This window comes from Mercenaria mercenaria, chromosome 8, assembly GCF_021730395.1.
Source record: "Mercenaria mercenaria strain notata chromosome 8, MADL_Memer_1, whole genome shotgun sequence".
NCBI lineage: Eukaryota > Metazoa > Mollusca > Bivalvia > Venerida > Veneridae > Mercenaria > Mercenaria mercenaria.
In genome coordinates, this window is record NC_069368.1 from 11248346 (window position 1) to 11260832 (window position 12487).

The 12487-nt window shown below is 35.5% G+C and overlaps 1 protein-coding gene across 1 annotated transcript in view; it reads left to right on the forward strand.

The window, feature by feature from the left end:
• The first annotated feature begins 490 nt into the window (after nt 1-490).
• LOC123523052 (uncharacterized) overlaps nt 491-12487 on the forward strand; it is a 36462-nt gene continuing 24465 nt past the window's right edge. The window contains exons 1-8 of the mRNA XM_053549377.1: nt 491-611; nt 2512-2695; nt 3299-3455; nt 4740-4844; nt 6271-6367; nt 7091-7188; nt 8584-8661; nt 9357-9434. Of these exons, the coding sequence (XP_053405352.1) occupies nt 2538-2695; nt 3299-3455; nt 4740-4844; nt 6271-6367; nt 7091-7188; nt 8584-8661; nt 9357-9434 (771 nt within the window). The 5' untranslated portion in view covers nt 491-611; nt 2512-2537. The remainder of the gene's footprint in view (nt 612-2511; nt 2696-3298; nt 3456-4739; nt 4845-6270; nt 6368-7090; nt 7189-8583; nt 8662-9356; nt 9435-12487) is intronic.

Sequence of the window (12487 nt, forward strand, 5' to 3'; positions counted from 1 at the left end):
ATACAGACACTAAATGGCGGATACAAATAGTCCTCAGTTTTTTTGCTATGCAGAGCTATTTTCCTTATTTTCTTTGCAATTGTTTTGCTAAAATCACATGACAGATCTATGCTTGACATGTAGGTAGCATTTTCATAATGAAATAACATGACAAAATTTTTCATGGAAACGTAGATCATACACCACCAGTATAATCTGGGGTCTCATTTTTTAGCTGATTTTGCAGTTTGTGTGTTTGACTGAAATTATTTTTCTTGCATCAAACATGACCCCCACTTTTCTTTTGATTTTTAGTTAGCACTGACAATATTCTTCAAGAAATTGTAAGTTACAGACATTTAAAATGGGTCCTGATGTGTGCTGCGGTCATTGGAAATAGGTCAGTTTTATATAGAATAAAGAACAACAACTATTTAGTGTGTTATAACCTTATTTAGTATAAGAAGACCAGTTGTTTTTAGTGTGCACATGCCTAATAAAATTGCTTTATACGGTACGAAGTACGATTCGGTACAGCGAAAAGTAAATCCAACATTTTGTCACTTCCTGTTTCCGGTTTTACCCACGAGCGGCGGAATAATACATTTAACAGAAGAAAAATATGCTAATAGGTAAATACAAGCTTGTCATTGACTTCTGAACTATTGCATGTAAGTTTCTACAAATAATACGAAATGTCATAGTTGTTATTTCGACAGCTGTGATGTTTACACGCCTTTTCCAGCTGACTAAGAAAGTTTCGGACAGACGTAACCGGTCGAATCTAACCCATTTCTACGGTGTACTGCCCAAAGATCAATTCTGATAATGATGTTATGCGCATGTCAGGAACAGACTGTTAAAAGATGCTAGCAAGCCCATAATTAGGTGCAAAGTTAAACATATATGGTCCAAAATTAGTTCAACAAATTTGACACAATCTTGATCCTTGGTCTATAGATTCTAAGCGTTCCAGCCGCAATAACACATCGTTGTCGTCTCCAGCCTCGGTAAAAAGTCACAGTGTAAGTCTCTCAGGTAGTGTAAATAGGAAATAATATGAAATTAGGCGCTGCCTATCTGACGGGAAAACCTAGTCATATGGATTCTTCCTTCTTTCTGTATATAAATTGTTCTTTCCGATATTTTCAGTTTTGAGAGTAAGCCTGACGGTTTTGCTGTTGTTACGAAAATTATGAACAAAGCCAAATGTTTTAAAATGTTTGGTTTAAATGAACGTATACCTAATCATTTCTTCAAATGTATCAAGACTAGACTGACAATGGAAGATGGTGTTCATGAGTTAGAGATAATAGTGATATTTGGATGCTCAGAATCTAGCCCTAAAATGCACTAGACATTAATAGGAAACCAGTATGAAATTAGGTGCTTTCTAAATGGCACGTACAGTTCTCTTGATAAATCAACAGTGCCCCATAAAAATTAAAGAAGTTGTGTTATCGAAAATTACCTGGTAATACCATGTAATACAGATTCTTTTTATGAAGTTTAATATTCTATAAAATGGTTAACACACTTGTTTGCATTAATGATAATCCATAATTCCGGAATGTAATATCAGTTTGTTATGAATCTTAGACTACATTAAAATTAAAATTCAACTTGGCAAAAACTATATTCTAAAGAAAAAGAAGTACTGCTACAGCACAAAGATGAGAATTAATTATAACTATAATATTTCCGTTATATGGTTAATCATATTAATTACGACCATAGAAACCAGTCTAAATAGAAATTTGTCTCTTTTCGGGCGAATATTTGAAAATAGTGATTTAAATTTTTAATGTAGATATTTAATGTTTGTCTAATAAATAAACTTTTTTAGAATCCATACCAGAACTTACATAATCAAAATAATTTCATTAGTCAGGATCAAAACGTAACATACATTTATTATGTACACTTAATAAAACATTTGTTTTCTGTTAAATTGATTCTGACTAATAAAATTATTTGCTACTTAGTAACATTCTTAACTTTTTGCCAGATATATTTCTTTGCCATTCCTCACCACAAACCCATTCAGTGGGGGATACCAATTCATGGAATTTGCTTGTTTCCAATATTTTTAGCTTGACTATTCAAAGAATAGGGGAGCTATCCTACTCGCCCCAGCTTCGCCGTGAGCGTCACACAAATGTTAAAGTTTGCGTACCACCCCAAATATTTTCAAAGTCCATTGAGATATTGCTTTCATATTTTGCATACTTGTTTACCATCATGACCCCAGTCTGTAAAAAGGAGGAGGCAACTCTATCAAGCATTTTGACTGACAGCTCTTGTTTAAAGACCTAAGAAGCATATAGTGTTTGAACTGTTTGTCAATATGTGACACCTATTCATGTAATCAACTTCTACTGCCTTTAGAACTCCTGGTGTATATTATCATAATTATGCTCCTCTTCCAAAGTTGAACACTGTCTAGCCTGAAACTCAGGTCGGCGATTTAGGGTCATCATGGCCCTCTTGTTGTTGTTTTTTTTTTCAGTCAAATAGTGATATCTTTTTCAGTGTTGAAGTATAGTATATAACAGAAAATGGATGAGTTAACTGAAAGTCTAGCTACAAGTTTCTCAGTGAGTTCAGACCCCAACAGTACAGCTGCCCCACATCCGAGGTTTGCCGAGTACAAAAGGAAAACAAGCAATGCAGATCAAGACTCAAGAAGACAAGCCATCCTTGAACAGCAGAGAAAGTAAACATCAAGCATACTATAAAAGCACATACTTTCGCTGGGTCAAAATTTCGTGAATTTGAAATTTTGAGTATTTTCACGAGGTTTTAATATTTGCAAAATTGTAAAAATGGTATCCTACTTGAATTTGAATTATACTAATGGTCAATATTTATGCGAGGATTAATTTTTGCGAGATATAGGGCCTCACAAATATAGCAAAAATTAAACCCTCGCGAAAATTTCTGCTTTTACAGTTCTTTATTTACAGTAATTTCAATAAACACTATTCTGATTTCTATACTTAAAACGCTGTGAAGTCGTCAATATTTTTAGCGTACTAATTTTCATGATTGTGTTCATCCACAAAATTCAATCCTAGCAAGTATGAAAATTTTGCTTCAATATGTTTTACCTTTAGAATTTTAAGTCTGCCAATTCTTGTCTGCACTAAAAAATCATTTTTGCCAAAACCACAAAACTGTATGACAGCAAAATAAAAATATTCACAGTATACCATTGTAAATTTTGATGATTGATGACATTTTTATATCTTTTTAGTGTTGTACTTTGAAAGACTTAAAGTGTTTGCTGTGCTGTAGTTTACAAATTTATTTTCTCCAGTCGAAGATTTGACTATGCAAACCATGCACGACGATTGGTTGAAGATGTTTGGGATGATGCAGATGACCTTGATGACAATGAAGGGGAAGAAACTATGGATGACACACAAGCTCCTGTCAAAAAGTCGTACAAACCGGGCAGATACTACCGTAATCAGGTACTATTTTCACTTTGACCAACTTCCAAAACTACTTTTGTATAACAGTTAATAATTCCTTTTCATGCAGCATTGAGTTATGGTGTCGGCTGAACAGCCCAGGAGTCAGGTTACAGCCCCACTGGGATCATGACCATACCATATCTCTTCATATAACACTTGTGCTGTTTCCCAGGAAGAGTGTTCAAGTGTGATATAAATGTATTTATAATCTACAAGCTCTCATTACACTCCAGCTAAAATAAATTAGTATAAACACCGTCACACATAAAAGTATGCTTCCCAGGTTATAAAGCAAATGTGCCTTTTCTCAAACCAGTAATGTTGTATTTCAATAAAATTAAAATACAGAATTTTATTCTATATAGAAATAGATTAAATTTCATGTGTATGTCAGTATTATACTGTCAGATATTTGAAAAACTTAGCACTAATGTGTTTTACTGTAATATCATTTAATTTCATTGGCACATAATTTTGTAGGGGAGACGGATTGCAACTGTTGAATATAAACAATGGAAATATTACTTTGTTTGAAACTTTGATCGGATTTTTAGCTCCTCTGATTTTTGAAAAAAAATCTAATGAGGTGTTGTTGTCACGTCAGCATTGGTTAAAGTTTTTGTTTAGGTCCACCTTTTCTCAAAAACCATAAACTATAAGAGCTACAGCTTTGAAACTTTGAACACTTGTTTGTCATCATAAGATGACTTAGTAGGCCAAGAACCATAGCTTCCATTACATTTTGTCAGAATTATGGCCCTTTTTGCACTTAGAAAATTTGAGTTTCTTGGTTAAAATTTTTGTTTAGGTTCACCTTTTCTCAAAAACTACAAGAGCCACAACTTTGTACACTTGTTTATCATCATTAAGTAACTGTGTAGGCTAAGAACCGTGACTCTGATATGCATTTTGTCAGAATTATGGCCCTTTTTGTACTAAGAAAACATGAGTTTCTTAGTTAAAATCTTTGTTTAGGTCCACCTTTTCTCAAAAACTATAAAAGCTACAGCTTTGAAACTTTGCTCACACGTTAAGCATCATTAGGCGACTATGTAGGCCAAAAACCATATCTCTAACCTGCATTTTGTCAAAATTATGGCCCTTTCTGTACTTAGAAATTCTGAAGTATAACACTTTTTTTACAAACTGACCAGCACTTGCGATGCTCTTGTTATTTTGTGGATTGACGCAACCAAGAAATCCATGGAAATAAGTCCTTCATGAATAATAATGATTTCTTGTGAACATTAATGATTTTACATTACTATACCAATTTTACAGCTGATGTTATCAGAATGGATGGTTGAGGTTCCTGATGACTTTGAAGAGGAATGGTTGATGGTGATGTGTCCATGGGGAAAGAGATGCCTGATTGTCTCTGCCAAGGTACGATTGCACCATGTTTACCAGAGTTAGAGTTTCTATTCTATTCGATGTTGTTTAACACAACAATGATGTTTAACACAATAGATTATTGAACTTTTAAACTGACTTGTGAAATGGTGTTCAAGCTTATTGTCTCGTCTTAAGCGGTACTGTATGTCTCTCAGGGTTTATTGGTCATAATTGCATTGGGGTTTTAACTTTCAACGCTGTCCCCTAGATGATGCAACAGTTCACCTTGTTTGAGTCACCACTTCAGTTTTGTTGCATGCTAGACACATATCTACAAAAGTTGGAGATAATCCATCATAATCCATTCCTTTTTCTGGTCAATGTGCCTCAGATGTTATTCTGAATAAGGCACATCTGCTGATGTCTATATTTGCTGACATACTGTCAGTGCCACCATTTATGGATGATTGTTTTTCTAAGAAAATTTATTAGAGCCATGGCAGCTAATGTTTGGGTTTTAAAGTTGACATTTTGTACTTGTACTGAAATATTTGGAAATTATATTGTATGTCTCGGTAAGCGGTTGAGGTGCAAAAACTCCAGAAAATTTGAACTTGATGTCCAAATTTATTGAACACTTTGTTTACTACATAGATAACCTAATTTTGCAGTTCATGTTGATCTTTTTATTTTTGGTCAGTTTTAGCAAATATTTCTTACAGTTACACTGACATACATTGATAGGTTGAATACCACGACTGACTTGTGTAATCTCCTGGTCCCTGGTGGTTTTCTGGGGGCCTCCATGGCTTGGTGGTTAAGGTCACTGACTTCAAATTACTTGCCCCTCACCATTGTGGGTTCGAGCCTCACTCCGGATGTTGTATTCTTCATTTGAGGAAGCCAGGAAGGTTGGTGGTTCTACCCAGGTGCCTGCTGATGATAAAATAATGCATTGAGGGGCACCTGGGGTTTTGGTTTTGGTTTCTCAAAATCCTGGATACCTTGAGACTTTTGCTTGTCACCTTGTGACTTGAGGCAATCTCTGTTTTACTGTTGTATCATACAGCTTTTACTAATTGTTGTGGAAAAGCTAAAAAGAATAACTGAGTTGCTTTTGGATCCAAGGTTAAACAGAGGCCTGTTCTAAAATGTAATACTAAGTTTTGAAATCATTTTCCAAGACCAGTCAAAATAATTGTTTTAGAATATTTACAGGCGAACATTGTTAAATTCACATGCCACCCTTTGCTTAAACTGATTGTCCCACCAAAATCCCGATATAATATATAATTTTCATACACTTGAACTTGGATAATTCAAATGCCACCCTTTGCTTGAACTCATCATCAGGTCCTGGCAAAATACCTTTATAATATATAATTTTCGATGGCTTGAACTTCTGGTTAACAAATTTTGCCGTTCCCATTAAGTCCGAGCAAATGAAGTTCAACTTTATATGTGATATCTCATGCAGGGTGCAACTACAGCTTATGGTAGAAATGGATACAGAGTGAACTCATTTCCGTCACATCTACCTGGTGGAAACAGGCACCAGAAAGGAAGATACAAAGGTGCTTTTTCAAAATTGTATTATATTTTGTTTTAACCCTTAGCCTGCTGGTGGCAAGTGATTCTGCCTTTGCGACCAGTGCAGACCATGATCAGCCTGCACATCCATGCAGTCTGATCATGGTCTGCACTGTTCGCCAATCAGTCAGTATCTTTTTGGTATGCACCCCTTTTAACAGTTAAACATGTTTTTAGTCAGTAGATGACAATCATATATTTTTGGGGTCAATAGGTGAAATGTATAAATAGTCTTGACACTGATATTGGTTGTAGATCAATGAATGGGGAATGCTTAACCTCTACCAAACTTAATAGGGTGGTTCATGTGGTCAGTAGAGGGCTCTTCACAATGAAATAAAGGCTGAAAATTGGTAAGTGAATAAAGCCTCAGTCTATGACTGTCAAAACTTCTAAGGATGATAACTCTGGTCAGTTGATGTCTCCTTTGCATTCTAGATCATACGTATACGGTCAAGGTTACTGACCATCAGGACAAACCTTACAGGATCCTCCATTGTGGTCATAAGATAACCCCTGATAAATTGTAGGCTCATTAGGTCATAGTAACATTAAGCTGAAAAAAATAAAACAGCTTAGAGCTACCTCAAACAGGCCATCCACTTGGGGCATATGGTTTCTACGAAAACTTTTGTTTGGAAAAAAGTGTCATTAAAGCTATAGTGTATACATTACAAATAACAACATACATGATAATTTATTTCCAGATAATGCTATATTAGATTGTATCTACCATGAAGTGGAGAAAACGTTTTATGTGCTTGACATTATGAACTGGAAGGATCATCCTGTGTATGATAGTGACGTAAGTATCTTGTTTATCTGTCAGGGAAGCACAGGGGTATAATATGGTAGAGCTGACTAAGACTAGTCAGGGAAGCACAGAGGTATAATAAGGGGTAGAGCTGACTAAGACTAGTCAGGGAAGCACAGATGTATAAGGGGTAGAGCTGACTATGACTAGTCAGGGAAGTACAGAGGTATAAGGGGTAGAGCAGACAAACTCTTTTCAGGGAAACACAAGGGTATACTTAGTATAGAGCTGACTAAGTCTGGTAACAGACTCAAATGTGTTAGGGGTAAAACTGAATGTCTTGTCAGGAGAGCACTGAAGTATTAGGGAAGAACTGACTAAGTCTGGCCAAGGGAGCACAGAGGTGTAAGGGGTGGATCTTTGTCAGGGGAGCACAGAGGCATATGCGGTAGAGCTAAGTCTGGTTGGTGGAGCACAGAGATGTAAGAACTGTCAGGGGGGCACACAGGTTATAAAGGGTAGAGCTCTGTCAGTGGAGCACAGAGGAGAATAACAGCTAGAGCTAAGAGGAATCAGGGGGGCACACATGTTATAAGAGATAGAGCTCTGTCAGTGGAGCACAGAGGAGTATAACAGCTAGAGCTAAAACTAATCAGGGGAGCACACAGCTATAAGAGGTAGATCTGACCTTGACAGGAGTGATAGGAGTCTACAGTCTTCAGACTCAAGTGTATTATATTTTTACTTTGGGCAAGTGAACCCTGTGAAGCCAACTGTGAAGCTAAGCTGAAGGAAGTGACTTAGCATTGTGATGCCAGGGAAGTTAGACTATAAGGTGACAGATATACCTTACAGCACTATGAGAACTGGTTATTTATCCAGGAAGCTTTTATATTGTAGTTAGAGTTTAAAACAGTCAGTATTTATGTATATAAGACAGTTCTGTTTCTGAAGGATCTTTTATTTGAAGTACATTGTTCTTAACCATACCCTGCTAAATGTCTATAATGAACATGTCCATCTTTCAGTTTGGACAGTACCATTAACTGTTAAAAGGGGTAATTACCAAAAAGATACTGACTGAATAGTGAACAGTGCAGATCTTGATCAGACTGCATGAATGTGCAGGCTGATGAAGATCTACACTGGTCACAAAGGCAGAATCAGTCGTGTCCAGAGTGATAAAGGTTAAGTCATCTGATTATGTTGTCAATGACTTCTTGCAGTTTTTGCCAAAATGGTTATTTCATTGAGATACAAATAATGGATTTCAGCTAAAATTGGAACTTTTTTGTTTGAATTTAATTGTTCGGACAATGGTGAAATCCCGGATAATCAGTCCCTCATAAAGAGTGAATAATTTCCAATTTTTGAATCAGGTTGTCATAGTTTCACATCACATTAAAAGTTATGAAGTAACAAAGTATGGACATTATTTAATTTCAGACTGACTTCCGTTTTTTCTGGATGATGAGCAAGTTGCAGGAATTCCCAGAAGCGGGAGAAGTGAGCAAGTTAAATCCGGTAAGTTGTCCAGATACCCTTAAATCCCGAAAATAAGCCGGTTTTGAAAATAAGCCGGTCTCGAAAATAAGGCACCATTTCACTACAGGCAAAAAGGGTTCATAAATAAGCCTCACCCAAAAATAAGCTGTCCAGATTTTTGTATCAGTAATAATATCAATGACTTTATAAGGACACCAGATGAGATAGCAAAAGTTACCAGTGTGTACATAGCAGATTTATTTACACACGTAAGAGCAATAAAACATACTTTGGAATAAAAACACCTTAAACAATATAAGTTGTGCTGATATTTAAAACCATGGACAAATTAAAACTTTAGAAGCAAATCATCCGTGCAGTCTGATCATTAACTGCACTGTTCGCTATTCAGTCAGTATGTAAAAGTGTATTTTTTGTGAGGCTTTTATTTTCGCGAAATTTTGTGAATAAGGCTTCTCGCAAATTTATCTGTCTTGCTAATCTTCTGCGGAGAAGGCCAATGTTGCAAATCGTGAATTCAAAAACTAAAAAAAAATGAAAATTTTAAAATAGAAAAAAAAAAATGCACCAGAAATATAAGACTTTTACAGTAGCCAAAAAGGAATGATATTGACTGATAATAACACCTGTTACTTGATGTATTTATGAATGATACATAAAAGATATCCGGTATACAGTGCTTTTTGAAATTTTACATTTTTGTTTGTTTTCAGTACAAGTTTGTACCACTGCAGTATCATAGCTGCAAAAAAGAGAATCTGCAGCAGATATATAGTTCAGCAACACAACAGGTAGATTCTAGATTTAATCAAAGAAACATGTATATTTTATGTCAGTTATCTTGAATAAATGAGAAATTAATGTCACCTGAAACCATACACCTTTTTACCCCACTCATTGCTTGCCTGTGGAAAACTTAAGGTTGTCAGTCTAGAGGTTAGGGGGCTGAACCTCTGGCTACAAAACAGATGTTTTTTATTTACGAATTACATGTATAGTCACTGGCTATATAAGACTAGCAGGTGAGTGCTAGAATTTTTTTAAGATGAGCTTCAGTAAATCTAATATTTTTGTCGCGAGCCTACTGATAGAATATCTTCAGCTACTGTACATGTGATTCTTTTAGGTTTGAATTTGATTTTTCAACCCATTTAAATCAAATTTAAACAAGCCAGGCAAGGGGAAAATTAGGTATTTCTGTAAGCAGGAATGGTTACGTTTTAAAAGCAATAATATAGAGTTTTGGTTTTATTAGCTCATCTGATTTTTTGAAAAAAAATGATGAGTTATTGTCATCACTTGAGCGGTTGTCGGCGTCGGCGTCTGCGTCGGCGTTGCCTGGTTAAGTTTTATGTTTAGGTCAGCTGTTTCTCCTAAACATCAAAGCTATTGCTTGAAACTTGGAATACTTGTTCACCATCATAAGCTGACCCTGTATAGCAAGAAACAAACTCCATCTTGCTTTTTGCAGATTATGGCCCCTTTTGTCTTAGAAAATATCAGATTTCTTGGATTAAGTTTATGTTTAGGTCAACTTTCTCTCCTAAACTATCAAAGCTATTGCTTTGAAACTGGAATACTTGTTCACCATCATAAGCAGACCCTGTACATCAAGAAACATAACTCCATCTTGCTTTTGCAAGAATTATTGCCCTTTTGGACTTAGAAAATCAGTTTTCTTGTTAAGTTTTATGTTTAGGTCACTTTTATCCTAAACAATCAAAGCATTGCTTAAAACTTGCAACACTGTTCACCAATCAGAAGCTGACCCTGTACAGCAAGAAACATAACTCCATCCTGCTTTTTGCAAGATTTATGGCCCCTTTTGGACTTAGAAAATATCAGATTTCTTGGTTAAGTTTTATGTTTAGGTCAACTTTTCTCTTAAACTATCAAGCTATTGCTTTAAAACTTGCAACCTTGTTCACCATCATAAGCGACCCTGTACAGCAAGCAACAAACTCCATCCTGCTTTTTGCAATAATTATTGCCCCTTTTGGACTTAGAAAATCATTTCTTGGTTGAGTATTATGTTAAGTCAACTTTTCTCATAACTATCAAAGCTATTGCTTTAAAACTTGCAACAGTTTTTCACCATCATAATGGACACGGTACATCAAGAAACATAACTCTATCCTGCTTTTTGCAAGAATGATGGCCCTTTTTAGACTTAGAAAATCATGGTAGGACAATATTTCTATTATACAAAAAAAATCAGATGAGCGTCAGCACCCGCAAGGCGGTGCTCTTGTTTCATTATTAGTTACATAAGACAGAGTTTTTTTTCGGCCATTTTTATAGCCGTTATGGCTATATTTCCAATGCCAGAAAGTATGTATTTCCCAAATGAATGCAAAAATTCCAAGTCTACATTCTGAAAAAAAATTTCATCAAAATGCACAATCATTGCCCAAATTATGACAATTTTGTAATGGTTGTATCTTAAAGTGTTGTACAATGTGAAACAAGTGTATGAGAAGTACTTAAACACATCCTACTATATCTTATGGACTAAATATTTCCCAATTTGAACATTTACGCGTCAAAATTCCCAATATTGGGGGTATAGGCTATGTTCCCAAAACAGGAAGAAAAAACCCTGTAAGACGATGTATTTTTCTTAAATATTTTTTTTTTTTATACAGACATATACTATACTATAAAGAACAGCGCGCAGTTGTCAAAGTGTTTAATATTTATGAAAAATGACTACATACATCCACAGGGTTTTCCCGGACGCAGGTTTTCTGCGTCCCTGACGCGCTTTTACTGCTTTGAACTCGCATTTTTTAGTGCCTCTGCGTCCCACTGGACCCGCAAAATCGTCACGAAACTCTTTGCACTGAAGCCTCCTTTGTGCAGATACCCATATAAAATGCGCAGTTTTTTACCACCGACCATCCCCGAATCATGGGTGCTCATTATACACAGTGTAAGAACGATTTTCCAACTCAAAACAAGTTTGTTATCGATGTTCGCCATTTTGGTAAAGGAAACTACTTCTCCGCGCTAACTGTCACCGCTAAAATCTAAGATTGCCGTACGTTCCGTAAAAGATCGAATGGTTTATTTTTTATTAAACAAAATTAATTTCATATAAATTTAAAGTATTTGATGAAAAAATATTAATAAATCACAAAATTATGATACTAATTAAGGATCGAGTATTATCTTTAACCGAGATAAAACTGTGAACAACATAATTGACACAGGTGACACGTTAATTGCCGTAAATTACTGGCTATTTAGCATAACAAAAGACTATCACACCTTGTAATCAGTCGTATTGAGAAGCTCATGCCATTGAAAGATACCATTCCGAAATATTGAATCAGCTGCTATCTAAATTAAAAAGATACAATTAAGTTCATTCGTTTTAGGGTAAATTTTTATAGTAAAAGTCCATTTTCAAGATCAATAATTTGTGGACCCCCAAAAATTATTAGGGACCCTTAAATTAGCAGCCATGGGAGTCCATGGACTCCCAAATAAAAAACCTGAGGGAAAACCCTGCATCCAGAGTGGCATTTAACATGTTAGTAGATTGATGCTTTATAAGGCTAGTAGGCATAAAATTTCCAAGATACATTGATTTGACTTAGAGGGTATTTTTAAATTAAGATCATCTTATTATATTGTTTTGCTTTTTAATGTAACATGAACTATACAGAATGATGGATATGTAAACAATCTTGTTTATTGCATTATGTGCATTTTAAATCTTTGAAAACATGTTCGGGGCCTCTGTGGCAGAGTGGTTACAGTTGCTGACTTCAAATGACTTGCCCCCTCATCGATGTGGGTTCGAGCCTCACTCGGGCCTTGAATTCTTCATGTGAAGAAG